This window comes from Panthera leo, chromosome C1, assembly GCF_018350215.1.
Source record: "Panthera leo isolate Ple1 chromosome C1, P.leo_Ple1_pat1.1, whole genome shotgun sequence".
In the NCBI taxonomy this organism is placed as follows: Eukaryota; Metazoa; Chordata; class Mammalia; order Carnivora; family Felidae; genus Panthera; species Panthera leo.
The window spans coordinates 96,606,054-96,628,747 of NC_056686.1; the positions used below are offsets into that span (position 1 = coordinate 96,606,054).

Here is a 22,694-nt window from a genome sequence, read left to right on the forward strand (position 1 = left end):
AGAAATGGTAAAGGTAACCCAAAACTGAACAAACCTATATCTTACTTGGTGTCAATAAAGAAAACTCTCTTGGCACTAAGCAGCCTAAACGGTGAGGCAGTATTATGTAGAGAGGTTGGAAACGCAGGCGTGAGTCTGAATCAGAGCCCTTCGACTTCCTGGCCACGTAACCTGAGGCAAGTAACTGAATCTCTGGGGCTCCTTTTCCTCAGAGGAAAAGGGATGATAATAAAAGCACCTATCTCACAGAGCTACTGAAACAACTGGATGACTTACTACACGTAAAGCACTTAGAATAGTGTCTGGTTGCAGGAATGACTCAAACAGATTAGCTGTTTTTGTAATTACTAAATGCCACAGTCTAACAAGTGAGAAGATATTTCAAGACTATAAAATGTAGTTTTAGAGATAAAACATCTGTGCTAAAGCTAGAAAATAGCTTCCCAAACCCTACTATATTATCATTGCATCTCTGGAATATGACACAGGAGCCTCTACACACAGATCCGTTGATGAAATCGACCAGCCTACTCCTAAGACTGGGTCAGTAGCCTATCAAATAACAAGGTCTAGTCCCAGAAATTAAAAGAATAAACTACAGTCTTCGCGTGTTACTCTCCTTTTCATGTCCTGTGGTTTTACATTTCACTTATTTGTTAAGACAAATTACACAAACCTGTTAGTATCTATTTGATACCTCTAGCAGAGTCTAAGAATAGGAACATTTTATGCAGGAAAGAAAAGATTTTGCTATATATACTCATCTAAATCTTACCCTATGGCACTTTTCTCCATCTGAAAATTTTGCTTTCTCTTTTGTTTGCCACATTCTAATCTCTGGTCGACACTGTCTCTTCTTAATGATAGGATGCAGACAACTTGGGTCATTATCAGTTTCAGTTCCTTTGTTACATATTAATTTCACTCTTTTAATCCTAATTTTAGAAAAGGAAAACAAAGATTACTAGCATGAACTATCTTTCATGAAATCACTTTCTTCTGAAGAATGTAATACACCTGACCCTTGAACAACACAGGTTTGAACTACAGGTTCCACTTATTCATGGACTTTTCAAAAAATACAGTACAGTATTATAAATGTATTTCCTCTTCCTTATCATTTTCTTAATAACATTCCTTTTTCTTTACCTTACTTTATTGTAATACAGTATATAATACATACAACATACACAATATATGCTTATTAACTATGTTATTAGTAAGGCTTCTAGTCAACAGGTACCTTTAACCACAGGCCAACTGTGTATTATTCTGGAAATCAAGAAAATGCAGAAATCCTATTTTTCAGTCTTCTAGCTTGCCTAAGGGTATAGGAAGCCAGAATACAGGTATCGCTAGTCTCCAAAGACTCATCACTATTAATTTTGAGAGTAAGCCTCCTCTTTTCAGTTTTGCAAGCAGGTAGCTTCAGTCTTCTCCACTTTCCCTCTCAAACACAGTGCCAATGCCTACCTCACATCACCCGTTTATGCCACTTCCTAGAATGTCTTCCCCTCACCTGTCCCTCAAAGCCCAGCAATTCTTGGCTCCTTCATGACTCCTGCTGATTACTTCACCCCTGAATTACTCTGTCTGCTCAACTACATGGCCTCTCGTCAGCACGTAATCACTTATAGTATTTTTACATTGCTGTGACTGTATCATACTCATATCTTCCTATTTAGACAATAAAATCACTGAGAAAGGGGATGCCCAGTGCCCAGCACAACGTTCAACACAAAGAAGCCAACACTTCAACTGAAGAGTGTAACCCGTCTTTAGCAAAGTAGGGGAATATACAAGTGTCCCCCCCCCCCCCCCCCGCTTTTCTACAGTCCACATTGTGCCACTTAGCTTTTATGGAAGACTTACATTAACACCTGTCGTGTTAACCAAAAGAAACCTGAGGAGGATTTTTGCTTTTGCGAACAAAGGTGTAAAGTGAAACTAGCACTCAGTATTTGTTTCACCGCGAGCCATTATGGGAGCAGCGCGCCTACAAGCTGCCGGCCAGCCGCAAGAGCGGCCCCTGAGGGCCCCGTCCCTGGGAACTACACTCAGCATCTCAGCATCAAGCTGCCAGAGCTTCGAACTGTGTCCGTGAGCATCTGTGCTTCATCTCAATCCACTAGTAAGATGTGTCCTAAGGTATCAGAAAAGCCTAAGAGAGGCTATTTGGCGGGGGGGGGGGGGGGGGGGGGGGGGGGGTGGTCTAAGAAGGCTCAAAAGTTTCTCTGCAGAAATTAATGGTAATTGCTTCTTCACTTTATTCCATTTTGACCCATGAAAGGTTTCAAAGAACACTCTGCTTTCGGAAAGTGGGGGAAATGTGCACTTCATCTTCAAAAAAAGGAACCGCAAGGGGCACCTGGATGGCTCAGTCGGTTAAGTGTCCGACTTCGGCTCATGTCATGATCTCATGGTCCATGAGTTCGAGCCCTGCATCGGGCTTTGTGCTGACAGCTCAGAGCCTGGAGCCTGCTTCGGATTCTGTGTCTCCCTCTCTGCCCTTCCCCTACCCACACTCTGTGTGTGTCTCTCTCTCTCTCTCAAAAATAAACATTTAAAAAAAAAAATAAAGGAACTGCAAAAGAACTTTGTTTTTGAGTCATAATCATTAATATATGACAAAATAAGTATTTCTTCAAGTCATACTAGTGTTGTCCCGACCTGCAAAATCATGAAGAAGATAGAATATGTTTTGGATCCACTTCCCTTTCTGTCCTATAGCCCATCAACACCAGCCTCCTGCATCCCATTTCTAAAGAGGTATCAGCTTCCACACTGAAAAACATCTGGTCTTTTTAAAATTATTTTTTCCCCTCAAGCTGTCAGCTGATACGGCTTAAAATATTTACTCTTTCCAAGTATTTATATTTCTATAATCTTGTGGTCTATAATTCTGTTAAAAATCAAACAGAATGAACTTTTATGGTAGAATACTTGACTTATGGGTAACATGACAGTGGAGACACCTGGAGTAAACAAATCCTTCTAGAATCCTTAAAAATCATACCACAATTATAATATGCTTACACTGTATACTCCCAATCAGATAATATACTATGTTAACACTAATGTGAATACAAAATCAAGTAAAAATTCCAACGTAAGCCTTCTCACCTGTTGCCAAAGAGACTGTCCCAAAATCCACCAATAAAGGGTATAGATTCCAAAGTTTCTACTCCTCTGACTTTATCAGAGGAGTTATTTCCATTTTCTCGGCTCCCGTCACCATTTACAGTTTTTCGTAATTTTCTACAAAAAAAAAAAAAGTATTTCAACAACTTCAGGTCATTCAAGAACTTGTATGTTTCTACCCAAAATATCCCTACAGAAAATGATAGCAATGGGTTACTACCTGAAATTAAGTATAGTGAACTTCTTGTAATAAGGATAAAATCATGCAAGAATGTTTCTGACTTAAGGGCAAAACCAGGTTCCAAACCAAAGTCCTATGCTATCATTTTGTTTAATATTTAAAGAAATTGAACTGATATCAAAAATATTACTAGAAAAAAATTTTTCACGTGTATGACCAAGAGTCTTTTCATGTACATTCAACACCACTAGCACAAAGAACAATGCCTTTAAATATGGATGTCAGAAATCTATCCATCTGACACATTTACTCAGAGAACACAAAATAACAGCAATTGATCATTTTGTATTGATACCCTAAGCAGTTAAAATATATATCTAAATCACCAAGATACACCACATAAGATTTCCTTAGAAATCATTAATTGCAAGGAATCCTCTCTTTGAAAAAAAAAAAAATGGTTTGAAAATAACATTCAAAAAATAAGAATAAATATGTTGAAATTCATTGCACCAAATGAAAAAAAAATCTTATTTGGTAATTGCTTAGGAAAACAAAAATTTACAGATATTCTGAGAAAAGATAATGTAACTTTTGGAAGGTAATATACCTAACATTTACCTTAAAAGCCTTTATAACAGTTCCAAAACTCACAGATGACATATAACCAATAAAAACAAAGTGAATTCAATGTATAGAAAAGAGAAATTAATTTCTGTTAAAAGCTTAGCGCACTTAGAAATCCATTCTTTACATACAACTGGAAAAAGTAAAAATTTTACTAGCACTATCCCAATGTACTAACATCCTTGTTTACATAGTGAATTTTCACCAAATTTTGATTGAGACTGAATGTCGAAAATTTTTTTTTCAAAATCACTTAAGTAAATTTTAAGAGTATAACTATTGCAGTATCAAATTTTTCCTTTTAAACAACTTTACTGAATGACAAAATCCCACCTGGGATTAAATAGGTCATGACAAGGTTTCTTAGCATCTGGAAGAAGAACGAAAAGAAAAGCATTCTTTTTTTTTTTTTTTTTTAAGCCAAAAAATAATTAAAAAAAAATTGTAAACCAGGAAGATTTTTTATTAATTTCATCAAAGATTTTCTAAGTCTGTTCAATGCCTCTCTCAGAAAACACAACTACAAGTGCAATTTCTTATCTTACCTTCTTCTCCGATTTCCATTGTTTCCCGATGGCCTTGTTATCTGAGTAGACACAATTTGACAGTGGACAGTTCCCATGAGTAACATAAGGCACAAGGGTCCAAGTACTTCGCTTACATTCACAATAGGCATCATAAAATATAACACGAGTGCTATAACTGAAAAGAAGAGGTTTCAAAATGTAAAACATCACGGCTCATTCTTTATGCCTAATCTTAGCAATTGTACAAACTATTGCTACAAAAATCTACCAATGTAATTTTTTTGTTTTTGTAAATTTACATCCCAGCTAGTTAACATATAGGGTAATAATGATTTCAGGAATAGAATTTAGTGATTCATCTCTTACATGTAAACACCCAGTGCTCATCCCAACAAGTGTCCTCCTTAATGCCCCTTGCCCATTTAGCCCATCCCCCTACCCAACACCCCACCAGCTATCCTCAGTTTGTTCTCTGTATTTAAGAGTCTCTTATGGTTTGTCTCCCTCTCTGTTTTTATATGTTTGCTTCTCTTCCTTTATGTTAATCTGTTTTGTATCTTAAATTCCACGTATGAGTGAAGTCATATGATATTTATCTTTCTCTGACTTACTTCACTTAGCGTAATACACTCTAGTTCCATCCATGTTATTGCAGATGGCAAGATTTCATTCTTTTTGATCACTGAGTAATATTCGATTGTGTGTATATACACATATATATACATACACACACACCACATCTTCTTTATCCATTTATCAGTTGATGGATATGTGGGCTCTTTCCATACTTTGGCTATTGTCAATAGTGCTGATATAAATATTGGGGTGCATGTGCCCCTTTGAATCAGCACTCCTATATCCCTTGGATAAATACCTAGTAGTGCAATTGCTGGGTCATAGGGTAGTTTTATTTTTAATTTTTTGAGGAACCTCCACACTCTTTTACAGAGTGGCTGCACCAGTTTGCATTCCCACCAGCAGTGCAAAAGGGTTCCTCTTTCTCCACATCCACGCCAACATCTGTTGTTGCCTAAGTTGTTAATTTTAGCCACTCTGACTGGTATGAGGTGGTATCTCAGTGCGGTTTTGATTTGTATTTCCCCGATGGTGAGTGATGTTGAGCATTTTTTCATGTGTCTGTTAGCCATCTGGATGTCTTCTTTGGAAAAGCGTCTATTCATGTCTTCATTTCTTCACTGGATTATTTGGATTCTGGGTGTTGAGTCTGATTAGTTCTTAATAGATTTTGGATACTAACGCTTTATCTGATATTTCATTTGCAACTATCTTCTCCATTCCATTGGTTGGCTTTTGGTTTTGCTGATTGTTTCCTTTCCTGTCCAGAAGCTTTTTGTCTTGATGAGGTCCCAATAATTCATTTTTGCTTTTGTTTCCCTTGGCTCTGGACACATGTCAAGTAAGAAGTTACTGTGGCTGAAGTCAAAGAGCCTGTTGTCTGTTTTCTCCTCTAGGATTTTGATGGCTTCCTGTCTTATGTTTAGGTCTTTCATTCATTTTGAATGTATTTATGTGTATGGTGTAAGAAAGTGGTCCAGTTTCATTCTTCTGCACAAAGAGCTTTCATGCTGTCCAGTTTTCCCAGTGCCATTTGCTGAAGAGACTGTCTTTTTTCCATTGTATATTCTTTCTACCTGTGTCATGGATTGGTTCACCATATAAATATGGGTCTGTTTCTGGGCTCTTTACCTGTTCCATTGATCTATGTGTCTGTTTTTGTGCCAGTACCATACTGTCTTGATGATTATTGCTTTGTAATACAGCTTGAAGTCCAGAATTGTGATGCCTCCAGCTTTGGTTTTCTTTTTTAGGATTGCTTTGGCTATTCGGGGTCTTTTCTGGTGCCATACAAATTTTAGGATTGTTTGTTTTAGCTCTGTGAAGAAAGAATGCTCATATTATTTTGATAGGAATTGAATTGAATATGTAGATTGCTTTGGGCAGTATTGACATTTTAGCAATATTTGTTCTTCCAATACATGAGCATGGAATGTTTTTCCATTGTGTGTGTGTGTGGGGGGGGGGAGGTTCTTCAATGTCTTTCATAAGCTTTCTATAGTTTCCAGTGTAAAGATTTTTCACCTCTTTGATTAGGTTTATTCTTATATATTTTATGGTTTTTGGTGCAATTGTAAATGAGATCAATTCTTGCATTTCTCCTTCTGCCATTTCATTATTAGTGTATAGAAATGCAACCTATTTCTGTACATTGATTTTATATCCTGTGACTTTGCTGAATTCATGAATCAGTTCTAGCAGTTTTTTGGTGGAGTCTTTTGGGTTTTCCACATAGATGATCATGTCATCTCTGAAGAGTGACAGTTTGACTTCCTCCTTGCTGATTTAGATGCCTTTTATTTCTTTGTGTTGTCTAATTGCTGAGGCTAGGACTTCCAGCACTATGTTGAATAACAGTGGCGACAGTGGGCATCCGTGTCTCTTTCCTGACCTTAGGGGGAAAAGTCTCAGTTTTTCCCCATTAAAGATGATATTAGTGGTGGGTCTGTCATATATGGCTTTTATGATCTTGAGGTCTGATCCTTCTATCCCTACTTTCTTGAGGGTTTTTATCAAGAAAGGATGCTATATTTTGTCAAATGCTTTCTCTGCATCTATTGAGAGGATCATGTGGTTCTTATCCTTTCTGGTATTAATGTGATATATCACAATGATTGACTTGCAGATATTGAACCAGCCCTGCATCCCAGGAATAAATCCCACTTGATTGTGGTGAATAATTCTTTTAATGTGTTGTTGGGTCTGGCTGGCTATCTTGTTCAGAATTTTTGCATCCATGTTCATTAGAGAAATTGGTCTGTAGTTCTCCTTTTTAGTGGGGTCTTTGTTTTCAGAATCAAGGTAATGCTGACCTCATAGAATGAGTTTGGAAGATTCCCTTCCATTTCTATTTTTTGGAACAGTTTCAGAAGAATAGGTGTTAACTCTTCTTTAAATGTTTGGTAGAATTCCCCTGGAAAGCCATCCAGCCTTGGACTCTTGTTTGTTGGGAGATTTTTGATTACTGAATCAATTTCTTTACTGGTTATGGCTCTGTTCAAATTTTCTATTTCTTCCTGTTTGTTTTGGTAGTTTATGTTTCTAGGAACTTGTCCATTTCTTCCAGATTCCCCAAATTATTGGCATATAATTGTTCATAATATTCTTATTATTGTTTGTATTTCTGCAGGGTTGGCTGTGAGCCCTCCTCTCTCATATTTATTATTTCCCATTTCTGCTGGTTTTGGGCTTTCTTTGCTGTTCTTTTTCCAGCTCTTTAAGGTGTAAGGTTAGGCTGTTTATTTGAGACCTTTCTTCCTTCTTTAGGAAGGTCTGGATTGCTATATACTTCCCTCTTATGACTGCCTTTGCCGCATCCCAGAGGTTTTGGGCTGTCGTGTTTTCATTTTCATTGGCTTCCATGTATTTTTTCATCTTCTCTTTAATTTCTTAGTTAACCCGTTTATTCTTTAGTAGTATGTTCCTTAATCTCCAAGTATTCATGGTCTTTCCAAGGTTTTTCCTGTGATAGATTTCAAGTTTCATAGTGTTGTGGTAGGAAAATATGCAAGGTATGATCTTGATCTTTTTGTAGTTGCTGAGGGCTGATTTGTGTCCCCCTATGTGATCTATTCTGGAGAATTTTCCATGTGCACTAGAGAAGGGTGTGTATTCTGCTGCTTTAGGATGAAATGTTCTGAATATATCTGTTAAGTCCATCCAGTCCAGTGTATCATTCAAAGGCATTGATTCCTTGTTGATTTTCTGCTTAGACGGTCTGTCCATTGTTGTAAGTGGGGTGAAGTCCCCTACTATCATGGTGTTATTATTAATGAGCTTATGTTTGTGATTGATTTATATATTTGGGTGCTTTCTTGTTGAGGGCATAAATATTTACAATCGTTAGATCCTCTTAGTGGATAGACCCCTTAATTATGATATAATGCCCTTCTTCATCTCTTATTGCAGTCTTTATTTTAAAATCTAGTTCATCTGATGTAAGTATGGTTACTCTGGCTTTCTTTTGGCGACCATTAGCATGATAGATGGTTCTCTATCCCCTACTTTGAATCTGTAGATATCTTTAGGTCTAAAATGGGTCTCTTGTAAGCAGCATACAGATGGGGCTTGTTTTCTTACCCATCCTGATACCCTGTCTTTTGACTGGAGCATTTAGTCCATTCACATTTAGAGTGAGTACTGAAAGATGAATTTAGTGCCATTGTGTTGCCTGTAGAATTGGAGTTTCTGGTAATGTTCTCTGGTCCTTTCTAATCTTTGTTGCTTTTGGTCTTTTTTGTTTTGTTTCATCTTTTCTCCACTCAAAGAGTCCAACTTACAATTTCTTGCAGGGATGGTTTAGTGCTCACAAACTCCTTTACTTTTTGTTTGTCTGAGAAACTCTTTATCTCTCCTTCCATTTTGAGTGACAGCCTTACTGGATAAAGAACTCTTGGCTGCATATTTTTCTGATTCAGCATGTTGAATACATCCTGCCACTCCTTTCTGGCCCGCAGAGTTTCTGTGGTCAGGTCTGCTGCAAACCTGATCTGTCTTCCCTTCTTCTTCTTTCCCTTGCTGCTTGTATTCAATATTTATGAGCACTATACATTTCTGGAACGAGGTGGATATTAAATCAAACAAACAAGAAGCAAACATTAAGCACTTACTATGTGCTAGGGAAGGGAGGGAGGGAGGATGAAAGGAAGAAAGGAAGGAAGGAAGGACAGTCCCTGCCCTTATGGAGTTCAGGGTCTAGTTGAAGCAAACAATCATAAATACAATGGCAAAGCACCAGGGAGGCATTATGGAAGAAGGGGCTGGTTCTGCCTGATGAATGCAGGAGCAGGCTTTACAGAGGTGGAGACAATGGAGCTGGGCGTTGGATGAGTAGGAGTCCACCAGATGGAGAGGAAGGGGGGAAGCACATTCCAAGCAGAGGAAATAGCACCTGAGCAAGCAGAATCTTGAAAGCACATGCCATGGTTAAGTATTAGGAGTAGTCCAGCACAGCTAGAGCATAAAAGCGACACAATATACAATTTATTTTGATTGAGAGAATCATTCCACAGTCTCTGTTCATTCTTCTGTAATTTACCAGGCATCATCTTTCCAGTTCTGAAGTCTAAACTGCAGAGGTCAACAGTATTTCCCAGGTACCTTGCCAACCGAGGTTTGCTTCTGAACTTCTTACCACTTGGACTGAACTAGTTGACATCAATCTTGCTGGCACTGAGTCCAGATTTTCGGATCACTTCCTCCTTCTTCCATGGGGTGGGGGGTGGGGGGGTGGGGGGTGGGGGGGTAGGGCCGGGCAGTCCATCCTCTTCCTGCTCTCCGTGGCCCAGGGTCCCCTGGGCCCCAGCCCCACGCTCCCAACAGGAAAGGAACCGGCTTTTGCTGGGGGGCACTGCCAAGGCTGTCGCCGCCACTCAGGGGACACCGCAGCCCCGGCCACAGTCGCCACCCTGAGCGCCTTCCCTGCACACGCCGCTCACCGGGGACAGAGTGAGCGTGTTGCCCTGGCCCTCCTGCTCTGTGGCGGAGTCACCACCAGCACCACTGCTGCCCACGCCACGCTCTCCCCCGCTCCTGCTCCAGGTGGCAGCCAAAAACCTATCAATTTTAAAAGTACAAGGTAAAAGCACATAACTTCCGACAATACGATCCACCAACACATCAGCTGAGGCAAAACCTGAAGTCTCAGGTCACAGAGAAAGAGAATGATGTGTTTGAAGGATTTGCCTTTCTGACAATAATCTGGATATTTCAAAAGGCTTTCTACCAAGAAATAGCTAGATGCTGTATGACACATACCTTATGAAGTGATGTTCTGCTCTGAGGATCAGTATTTTCTAATAATTTCCCACAATTATACAGGTAGCAATTAGCAAAGCTGGGATCTGAACCCAGCCAACTGGGCTCGAGTCCTTACTCTTAATTACTATGCTATGAACTGCTCTATGCAATATGAACTGTCCAAAGAAACAGATGGTGAAAGAAACAGAAAAATATCAAAAACTACATCCAAAATATTCCAGATACAATTTAATAGGTGAGTTCTTTCAGACTTTCATGTAAAATTAATTCTTAGATGCGCCTATGTGGCTTAGTCAGTTGAGCATCCCACTCTTGATTTTGACTAGGGTCACGAGATCAAGTCCCACATCGGCTCTGTGCTGAGCATGGAGCCTGCTTAAGATGTTCTCGTTCTCGTTCTCTCTCTCTCTCTCTCTCTCTCCCTCCCTCTGCCCCTCTCCCCCTTGTGCATGCTTGATCTCTCTCTCTCTCTCAAATAAAAAAATAATTAATTAAAATAGAGCACCAGGGTAGGTCAGTCAGTTAAGTGTCTGACTCTTGATTTTGGCTCAGGTCACGATCTCATGGTTTGTGAGTTTGAGCCCCGCCATCAGGCTCTATGTGTACAGTGCAGAGTCTGCTTGGAATTCTCTGTCTCCCTCTCTGTCTCTGCCCCTCCTCTGCTCACGCTCTCACTTCCTTTCTCAAAAATAAATAAATAAACATTAAAAAAAAAAAGATAATTCTTGTGCTATATAAACTATTCCTATGTGGAGAAAAAGCTACCAAATTCATTTCATGCTCTAACAGCCTATCACCCAAACATAAAAATGACAGCACCAAAACAATAAACTACAGATCTTGCTGGCTTATGAATATGGATATAAATTTACTACTAAAAAGCAGGCACCATGAATGAAGGGATTTTTTTGTCTCTTGGGTTCACTGCTATAGCTAGATCAGTATGCAGCACATAAGAGGCACTTATTATCTGTTGAATGAATAACTGAAATACTATCAAAGTAAATTTGACAATAAAACAAAGAATAATTCACCAAGACCATGCAGGGTTTATGCTGGAGCGAAAAATGTATCTCAGAGCCCAGACAGAACACGACTTGTGCACACATTGTAGGCACTTACATGTTTGTTTACTGAACTGATTTAATCCAATAATTTAATAACATAATTTGGGTGATATATATACAAATCATCTCAATTGGCAATTATGTAAAAGGCCTTTGTCCCTGATTCCTGGGAGGTAACCTCTAAATCCTTGGAATTTTTCAAGTGATGGAAGTACCTTGGTTATTCACAGTGGGCCCCTTGGACCATACCTGATAGTTTACGCCAATGAGGTGGCTGCAGATGGGGTAGCCATGCCAGAAAGACCAACCATGTGATTAGAGGGTTGAGGCTCTGAGGCACATTGGATCAGCCTGACCTCTGGGAAGGGGTGGGGAGGGAACAAAGGCTGAAGACTGAGTTGGCCACTTGATCAATTACTCGATCAGTTATACCTACATAATAAATCCTCGATAAAAATTATGGATACCAAAGCTTGGGTGAGCATCCCTGATTGACACTAGTCTGTCAGCTTTGCTACCCATCATGGCAGAATGGGTACCATATCCCTGAGGATGATGAAAACTTCCTATTTTGAATCCTCTCACACTATGCATCTGTTCTAATTTGTATAATAATATACTTTTAATATTACAAAACTGTAATTGTAAGTATAACACTTTCCTGAGTTCTGGGAGTGAATTATCAAACATGCAGGAATGAGTGGGGGACCCTCAAAACTGTAGCCAGGGGGTCAGAAGTTAGGGTAGCACTGGGGAATCCCAAAGTGAGGCTGGTGTCTGAAGTGAGGACAGTCTTGTGAAGGACTGTACCTTTAACCACTGAGTTTGGCCAATTCCTATGGTGAAAAAGCATTCCACAAAAATTAACATTTGTTCCTGATTTGTAATTAATCTTAAATGCCAAGCTCTTCTAAAATTACAGGAATATAAAAATACGTCCCTTATATACTAAAGAGTAAGTGAACACACATCATACTAATGAAGACATTCTGAATCGAGACCAAAACAAGGATGACCATTCTTACTGTTATCACCTAAACGCTGCTCTGAAAATGTTGACTAATTCAATAATAGTAAATGAAATGCATGAAAAATGAGACCAGATTTTCATTATTTGCCAAAAACATGGTTGTATAATAAGAAAATCTGAGAGGAGCACTGAAAAACTATTCAAATTAATGAGAGGTTAATAAAGAGGCCGGTTATAACAATTTTAAACATAAACAGCCTTCAAATGTAACAGCACTAACCAGTTGAAATTTATAAAATAAAAAGTATCATATCTGCAGCAGCAACAACAAAAATAAACACATAAATATTTTACTTTAATGTAGAAGTACCCAGTGTCCATTGATGGATGAATATTTAAATGAAATATGGGATATACACATAATGGATTCTTATTTACCCTTCAAAAGGAAGGAAATACATGTGCTACATATGGATGAACCTTGAAAACATTATGCTAAGTGAAATAAGCCAGGCTCAAGAGGACAAATACTGCAATGTTCTACTTACATGAGGTACCCAGACTACTCTAGGTAGTCACAGAGGAACTGTGAAAGTAGAGTTCAGAGAGAAAGTAGAATGGTTGCCCGGAGCCCAAGAGGGGAGGAATTGGGGAATTATTGTTCTATGTCTCAGTTTGGAAAGATGAAAAAAGTTCTGGAGATGGACGGCAGTGATGGTTGCCTAACAATGTAAATGGACTTAATGCCACCGACTGTATATGTAAAAACGGTGAAGATGGTAAAGTATATGTTATATATATTTTACTGGATTAAAAAATCTTCCTAAAAAACTTTAGGAAGGGACGCCTGGGTGGCTCAGTCAGTTAAACGGTCAACTTCGGCTCAGGTCATGATCTCGCGGTCCGTGAGTTCTAGCCCCGCGTCGGGCTCTGTGCTGACAGCTCGGAGCCCGGGGCCTGTTTCAGATTCTGTGTCTCCCTCTCTCTGACCCTCCCCCATTCATGCTCTCTCTCTGTCTCAAAAATAAATAAACGTTAAAAAAAAAATAAATTAAAAAAAAAAAACTTTAGGAAGATCTAAGAACTAAAAATCCTACAAAGCTTTAATAAATAGAGATGTAACAGAAGACTTGATTAAAAGGTGAAATATATCAATTTTCTCCCCACTCCCCCTAAATATATCAAAATCTTCATGGGAAGGGGGAAGTTACAGTCTAATTCCAAATTAGTTTTTCGTTTTGATTAGGATAAAATAATTCTAAATTATTTTGAAAAAGTAAGCAAGTAAAAACATCTGAGAAATGCTGAAAAGGAATACTACTCAATGTTACTACATATTAAACAACAATAATAATTAAAGAAATGTGGTACAGATACGAGAATAACCAGATAAGCTGATGGGGCAGAATATGTAGTTTAGAAATAGACCATGGCATATATGAAAATTAATATATATAATTTAAATTTTTCAATAACATGTGGAAAAACATTTACAAGTTCATTTTTATAAGCAACCAAAAAATGCAAACTATATGAGTAACACACAATTTTTTTTGTACATTCAATTAGGTAACATTTTTTAAAATTATAATAATGATAGTCAGATTGTGCTAAGACAAGCACTGTCATCCACTACTTTCCAAAAAGAAGTGTGCCCCAGCAATTTCATTTTATGTACTAAAAGCCTTAAAATGTTTACATTCTTCAATCTCTTAATTCTATTTCAGAGAATAAATTCTAAGGAAATAATATAAAATATGGAAAATTTTGTTCATGATGGCATTATTAATAGGGATAAAAACCCAGGAATAATCTAAATGTTCATAATATGGAAAGTTATTTAAATTATGATACTTTTATATAATGGAATACTAAGTAGCTATAAAAAGTATTTATGGTAAATCCATATGAGAGACTCACATAGACATGAAAATGATCATTTTAAATGACAGTGTATTCATATGATGGAATATTATGCAGCCATTAAAATGACAGCTATTTATTTACAATTAAATAAAATTAAAATTCAGTTCCTTAGTCACACTAACCACATTGCGAGTACTCACAAAAACCACACATGACTAACAGCTACTGCACTGGGTAGTGAGACATAGAACACTTCTAGCATCATCAAAATTCTATTGGACAGCATTGTCACAACTTTAGAAAACTGAACTTACAGATCCATAAATTCATAGATTTATCTTTCCCACTATAAGTTAATTCAAAAAAACTGACACAGATAAAATAAAAGTCACCCCAAATCCTTCCACCCTAACCCAACCTTCACCTACTCTGTTCTAATTCATGTCTTTTTTGCTTAGGTATAACCATAGTATATACATGGTCCCCTTTCAGAAAGTATTCCTGGTAGGCAGTGGCCATATAGTGGTAAAGAGAATGTGCTGGGTCCCTGAATGTAGAAGAGAAACGTCAACATCAGGTAGTTGTGGAATACAGAAATTAAAATAGAGGGGCGCCTGGGTGGCTCAGTCGGTTAAGCGTCCGACTTCAGCTCAGGTCATGATCTCACAGTCCATGAGTTCAAGCCCCGCGTGAGGCTCTGTACTGACAGTTCAGACCCTGGAGCCTGCTTCGGATTCTGTGTCTCCCTCTCTCTCTCTCTGCCCCTCCCCTGCTCATGCTCTGTTTCTCTCTGTCTCAAAAATAAATAAAAACATTAAAAAATTAAAAAAAAAAAATTAAAAAAAAAGAAATTAAAATAGATTCCTGGGGAATGGTAGGACTATTTAGAAGGTACATGGGGCACTTGCATGGCTCAGTTGGTTGAGCGTCCAAGAACATGATCTCGAGGTTTGTGGGTTCTAGCCCCACTTCGGGCTTGGTGCTGACAGCTCGGAGCCTGGAGCCTGCTTCAGATTCTGTCTCCTTCTCTCTCTGCCCCTCCCCCTTGCACTCGTCTCTCTCAAAAATGAATAAGCATTAAAAAAAAAAAAATTAGAAGGTACAGATAGGGCTGCCCTCTCTATGAAAGTTCCATCTGAGTTCAGATCCTAAAGATGAGAAAAAAGATAGCCTTCAAACAGAATGCAGAGTTCTGTATGAAGCACAGAAAAAGGGCCAGTATGCCTACAGCAAGCAAGGAGGAGAGCAGTAAGACACGACCTCTAAGAAGTCAGCAGGGAACAGACCACGTAGGGCACTGAAGCCGTGGTGAGGAGTCTGGATTTTTACTCCAAGGACAATGAGAAATCTCTCAAGAGTTTTAACCAGGAAAATGACATGATATGAATTCTACTGTAAAAGATTTGTCTGGTTGCTGTAAAAATAATGGTTGGTAGAAAGAAGGCTCAGAGTAGACATTATTCCAGTGGTCTAGGCAAAGTGATGCTAGCGTCGTGGACTATGATGAAAAAAAAAAAATCCAGAGGTCCATTTTGGATAGGATTAGGTTCAAGATACCTGTTAAATCTCTATACAGAAATGCCTAAAAGCAGGCAGTTGGATTTATAAGTCTGAAGTTCAGCAGAGAGATCTGGCCTGGAGATATAAATTTGAGAATCACCAGTTGATCAGCTATTTTAAAGCAATGGGGCTTGACGAGAGTACCTAGAGAAGAGAATCCAGGATCCAATCTTGAGGTAATCCAATATTCAAAGGTCACACAGAAGAAAAGATTGAAAAGGCCTGGCCAGCAAGACGGGTAGAAAGAAATTCAAGAGAAGAGAGTTAGACAATCATGTTTGCTCTCTGTGAGCTAATAAATCGAAGATGATCCCCAAATGGTGTACGTTCCTTCATTTCTTTGTACTTTAAACTCTTGAAGGAAGGGTAAAACTAAGAACAGTAAGGTCTGCATCATCTAATAGCAAAAGCAGCAAAAAACCAAAACAAAACAAAAAAACCTGTCATAATTTATTCCACCCCTCCAATTACCTTGCATGAGGTAAAGCAGTAGCAGCCAAACAAAGATTCTTAAAGAGGTAACCTGAATCCACCAATTGCTGAACAACGGGAAAAAGACAACTCGAACAAGCCCCTTTCGAGTCAGAGATGTCCACGGAATTTCAGGTTTGGCTTTGGCAAATGTTGAGCCTTTAAATATACAATAAAACAAAACATCAAACATTTACATATACTATAGTAATGCTTCCTTGTAACACTATATTAAAAACAGCTGACAGTAAAAATCAACACATAACCAGTTCAGTTAGAAAGAATCCTCTCGGGGCGCCTGGGTGGCTCAGTCGGTTGAGCGTCCGACTTCGGCTCAGGTCATGATCTCACAGTCTGTGAGTTCGAGCCCCGCGTCGGGCTCTGTGCTGACAGCTCAGAGCCTGGAGCCTGCTTCAGATTCTGTGTCTCCCTCTCTCTCTTCCCCTCCCCTGCTCATGCTCTGTCTCTCTCTGTCTCAAAAATAAATAAAAACATTAAAAATAACAAAAAAAATAAAAAGAATCCTCTCAGATGTTCATTAAATATAACTCCTTGCCTCAATCACTAGGACAGGAGCTCAAAATAAATCAGGCTTACATGAATGTTATACAGTATATTTTTCTCAATTACACAACAGCAATTTCCAAGTTCATCCCTTTTTTACCCTTATGGACACCATGTATATAATTTACCCTTATGGACACCATATATATAATTTATATAGCCACACAGTACCAAAGCAAAGGGGAAAAAATCCTAAGGCCTGAATGAGGGAAGAATATTCCTTTTGGAGATTAAAGTACCATCATAAAGGGAAGATAATATCTAGCACCACTATGAAATAATATAATAATATACATAAGAAATGAGCCAAAGTTGGAACTCACCTCTGATTAAGTCCACGTCAATCAAGTCTGGTTTTATGTGACCCATCTTTTTTGGTTTGTTTTTGAAGCCCTAGAATAAAACAAAACAAAACCAGAGATAAGGCTAAAAAGCTCTTTTAAATACAAAAGGTAAACTCACATTTTTTTTTTCTTTATGACTCCCTTCTAATGGGGACACTTTAATCCTAATGTTCCTTAAAAGAACTTATCATTAATGTTTTAATTTTTAGTTTATCAAGCAATACAAAAAATATACTTTTACCACTTTTTAAAATGATCCAACAATAGGGCCACCTGGCTGGCTCAGGCATAGAGCATGTGACTCTTAATCTTGAGGTCACAAGTTCAAGCCCCACATTGGGTGTGGAGCCTAGTAATGTTCTGGTTTTTTTTTTTTTAAAAAAAAAAAAAAGAAATTTTAAATAAAAAAAATAAAAAAAATCCAACAATGCCAAAGGATCAGTAAGTACAAAATAGCAGCCCCCTCATTACCCTCCCCCCCCCACCCCGCCCCTCCTCTCATCAAAAACAAATAACTTTCATCCTTTTTTTTTTTTTAACTATTTCTCTTGGTATTTACTTCCATACTTCTAAATAATATGTTTATACTGCCATTATTTCATTTATTGATTCAAAAAATAATTTACCAATTCCTAATACAGCATGTAAGAATTTAGTTCTCTTATACAGCTAATCCCCACATCCTAACTTCCACCCCTGAAACATATATCCTTACAATGTAGTTATATTCATTTTTGATAAATCAGTAATCAATAGTTATGATCATCATGAAATATTCCCTGTAAGCCATATTTTATATTTTTATTCATGGTCGGTTAAAATATTTATCATTTTCAAATACTCAAATGCCAGAAAATTAATCAAAGTCTTTTATTTCTTAAAAAAAAATTTTTTTTTTTTTTTTTGGAAAGACCCTTCCCAGAACCTTCTATCTTCATGTTGTAATCAGATTAGTTGCTCTCCAGGCCTGCTGCACAGCTGACTGTAATGCAGGACTTCTCACTCTCACTCTGACAACCCCCTTCACCTCTGCGGTGAATCTCTAGCTCCTACACCTGTCTTCCTGAAGCACATCCTTCACATGCTTCCTGAGAAAGGGGTCACAGAAGATAACTTTTTTAATCCTTACATGTCTGAAAATGAATTCAGTCTACACTTATGCCTAATTAAAGGTTACACTAGGTGTAGAATTCAAAGCTGTTAACAATTTTCCTTCAGGAATTAAGACATTGTTCTGTTTTCTAGCTTCCAATGTTGCTGTTGCAAACTCCAGTGCATTTCTGATTCCTGATCCTTTGAGCATGAATTGTTTCTTTCCTCTGAATCTCTTTATTCATGGTGTTCAGAAATTTCAGAATGATGTGCCTTGACAGGAGTCTTTTACATCTATTGTGCTGAAAAATCCCTTCTATACGGAAATCAATGTCTTTCAGCTTTAAGGAAGTTTTCCTATAATTTATTTTCATATTTCTTCCCTCTAAGACTTAACTTTCTCTTCTATTTTCTACCTCTTTTGTCTTTTTATTCTGCTTACCAGAAATTTCCTCAAATTTCTCTATTAAATTTTTCATTTTGACTCTTTGGGTTCATTCTTTTCTATTCTCTTTTACTTTGGGGATTTAGTCAAATATCTAATAAGCATCGGCTGTTTCCTTATATACTAGAATGAGGTGCTGAAAACCTGATGGACTAAGTATTCTACTTCAAGGTTTATACCCAAGACAAATGTGTATGTATTTCACCAAATAATGTGTATAAAATGTTCATAGAAGAATTATTTGTAAGAGCCCCAAATTGGAAACTACCCATCAACACTCATATGTTGCCCATCAATAGCAGAATGGGTAATTGTAGTGTTGTGCTAAATAAACTATAATTATACAACGACATGAATGAATCTCATAAACATAACACTGAACAGAACACATTAGATTAAAAAATGTATGTACTGTATAATTTCACTTATATAAAGTTCAAAAAGGTAAAATTAATCTATAGCACTAGCAGTTGGGATACTGGTGTACCTCTGCTGGTAACAGTGACTGGAACAGTATGTGAGGGAAGCTTCTATGGTACTGCTAATTATCCATCTCTTGATCTTAGTGCTTGTTACACGGTTATGTTCAGTTTGTGGAAATTCCTCAATCTGTACCTTGAAAATTCTGTTATATACATATAAGTATATCCATATTTCCTGAGCACGTTTTACTTCAACAGAAATTTTTTTTTAATATAATTTATTGTCAAGTTAGCTAATATACGGCGTATACAGTGTGCTCTTGGCTTTGGGAATAGATTCCCATGATTCATCGCTTACATACAACACCCAGTGCTCATCCCAACAAGTGCCCTCCTCAATGCCCATCAACCGTTTTCCCCTCTCCCCAGCACCCCCAATCAACCCTCAGTTTGTTCTCTTATGTTCTCTTTGTTCTCTTATAAGAGTCTCTTGTGATTTGCCTCCCTCTCTGTTTGAAACTATTTTTTCCCCTTCCCTTCCCCCATGGTCTTCTGTTAAGTTTCTCCAGTTCCACATATGAGTGAAAATATATGATATCTTTCTCTGCCTGATTTATTTCACTTAGCATAATACCCTCCAGTTCCATCCACATTTCTGCAAATGGCAAGATTTCATTCTTTCTCATTGCCATGTAGTATTCCACTATATATATAAACCACATCTTCTTTATCCATTCATCAGTTGATGGACATTTAGGCTCTTTCCATAATTTGGCTATTGTTGACAGTGCTGCTGTAAACATTAGGGAACATGTGCCCCTATGAATCAGCACTCCTGTATCCTTTGGATAAATTCCTAGTACTGCTATTGTTGGGTCATAAGGTAGTTCTATTTTTAATTCTTTAAGGAACCTCCATTCTGTTTTCCAGAGCAGTTGCACCAGTTTGCATTCCCACCAACAGTGGGAGGGTTCCCGTTTCTCCACATCCTCGCCAACATCTGTTTCCTGGGTTGTTCATTTTAGCCACTCTGACCGGTGTGAAGTGGTATCTCAATGTGGTTTTGATTTGTATTTCCCTGATGATGAGCAAATGTTGAGCATCTTTTCATGTATCTGCTGGGCATCTGGATGTCTTCTTTGGAAAGTGTCTATTCATGTCGTCTGCCCATTTCTTCACCGGATTATTTGTTTTTCAGGTACTGAGTTTGGTAAACTCTTTATAGATTTTGGATACTAACTCTTTATCCGATATGTCTAGAAATTCTTTAAAACTTATTGGAAGCTCTGTGTATATGAGCATAGCTTATAGATTTGGGGTTTCACTTCAGTGTAATCAACCAGCTAGAGGGAATCACCCAATGTCCATATCTGGAGGGATAGGAAGGCTACAGATTTCTGTGGTGGAAGTTCTGAGATTAAACCAATGTGGGGGGGGGGGGGTCACAATTCTGGTTTTAGCATGATTCTTCCCTGCTCTTAGCTGTCCACAGACCCTCTCCAATGAATTTTCTCAGAATACCAGTGGTCTCCTTCATAAGGGGCACTGTTGCCTGTCTTTAAGGGATTGATGAGAAGACTGGAGGTCCAACCTCTCTGTATACAAAGGTCATTTAATCCCCTATTTTTAGCCCTGTGGCTCACCTCTGCCTCACATAGAACCTTGGTGCATTCAAGTCCTAAGCCTCTCTGGGGAGCTTTGCAGGCCAACTGGCATTCTCCTATGCTCTCCTGACACTCTCTTCCATTCATTTTTTATCTTCCAAATATATGTAGATTTCTCATTTGCTGAGACCTTCCTCCTCAATCTTTTTCCTTGACTTTGGGGAGGTACCCATTCTATACAACCCCTTTATGGATTCCTTTCATGTAACTTAGTGGTGATTCAGAAGGGAGAGATTATAAATGTGTATGGCTAATCTACCACATTTAACCAAAAATCTAGTCCTAAACTTTTTTTCAGGGCATGAAGAAAGAATCCTTTCAGGGCCTTTATCATCTACCACCTCAAATTAAAGCAGCTTAATTTGTGATGTTATTAGACATATATTCATTTCTCCTAAAAGATAAAAATGCATGGACTTTTATAGAGTACTTGCTACATCTCCAAGTTTCTAATGTTTCTTAAATTAATCATTATTGCTCCAAAGGGATGGCATTTACTCAATTTTATTAACATATAGACAACAGTTTTTTACAGGAAAAACTCAGGGCTTACAAACCCTAATAACCTTGCTGTATATTATGAATCAAGTTTGTGAATTATCTTTTGTGTTTTAAACTCCTGGTTTGCCTAAAAGTTTTATTTCACTACTTCAAAACTTTTAAAAGATGGATTTTAATTTCATAATCAACATATATAAATGCTAAACAAGTTTTAAAAATTAGGTATTTAACCTTTAAAATTAAAGTAAAAATTAAAGGTTACAGCCATTTGCTATTTCCCAATTTTAGACATTGAGCCAGTATTGATCTTCAGCTCTGTTTAAATAAATGTAGTCATCTTTTTTGGGGGTGATGCAATGTTTCTAGCTTTTTAAAATTAATTAATTAATTTAGTTAGCATATAGTGCAATAATGATTTTGGGAGTAGAATCCAGTGATTCATCCCCTACATATAACACCGAGTGCTCATCCCAACAAGTGTCCTCCTTAATGCCCCTTGCCCGTTTAGCCCGTCCCCCCTCCCACAACCCCTCTAGCAACCCTCAGTTTGTTCTCCATATTTAAGAGTCTCTCATGTTTTGTCCCCCTCCCTGTTTTTGTATTATTTTTGCTTCCCTTCCCTATGTTCATCTGTTTTGTACCTTAAATTCCACATGAGTGAAATCATATGGTATCTGTCTTTCTCTGACTTACTATGGTTAGCTTAATACCCTCTAGTTCCATCCACCCAAACAAGTGGATCCTATGTTTCTATATAGTTCAACTACAAACTATAGATTTTACAGAAGAATGTTCTAAAACCTTAAATGTAATGAAATTAAATCTTGGAAGAAATCAAATTTTGAAAGTTAGACATTTCAGAGAAACAATCCTTTAAAAAACACATGCACTAATTTTTGAAATCTACATAATATCCATGGGAATAATAATTATCTTGGCTATATTCAAAAGCAGAAATTAAAATTTCAAAAGTAAAAACATCACTGCATTGTATTCTAACGGACAAAGACCCTGTGGACATTTGCATCAGTACAATTCCAACTAAAGAAGCTTTAAGTGCCTTAACTTTAGAGGCAAATGAATTTTTCTGCTTCCTTTGCTTTTTAGACTTTTCACCTTTAACATTATAGAATTAGAGTTAGTATTAACTGGAGACAATTACCAAACTACGAAAACCTCCCTTAGCAACAGAAATACATTCATTCGTTCACTTAGTCAACAAATATTCAACGCGTGCCTTTATGTGCTAGATACTCCACCTGAGCTAGGTATACAGCAATAAGTCAAAACATAGCTCTATCTTCAAAAAGTGTACACTATAGAATTAGACGATAAAGCCAACGTACGAGGGTTGCTCAGGAAAATGCCCCCTGAACCTCCCTTACCATTTTTTCTGTCCTAAAGGGAGAGGAGTCAT

At 37.8% G+C, this 22,694-nt stretch overlaps 1 protein-coding gene and 1 pseudogene across 9 annotated transcripts in view; both read right to left on the reverse strand.

Annotated features, from left to right (window-relative positions):
* PHTF1 (putative homeodomain transcription factor 1) overlaps positions 1-22,694 on the reverse strand; it is a 95,946-nt gene that overhangs the window by 50,224 nt on the left and 23,028 nt on the right. For all 9 annotated transcript variants that reach the window (XR_006206584.1, XR_006206585.1, XR_006206590.1 and 6 more), the window contains exons 4-8: positions 17,133-17,202; positions 16,246-16,404; positions 4,495-4,651; positions 3,124-3,258; positions 776-935 (exon numbers count right to left, since the gene is read on the reverse strand). Coding sequence is in view for 2 of the 9 variants with exons in the window: in XM_042953486.1 (XP_042809420.1) it covers positions 776-935; positions 3,124-3,258; positions 4,495-4,651; positions 16,246-16,404; positions 17,133-17,202 (681 nt within the window). In the remaining 7 variants the exon portion in view is untranslated. The remainder of the gene's footprint in view (positions 1-775; positions 936-3,123; positions 3,259-4,494; positions 4,652-16,245; positions 16,405-17,132; positions 17,203-22,694) is intronic.
* Positions 9,297-14,401, reverse strand: LOC122227842 (annotated as a pseudogene).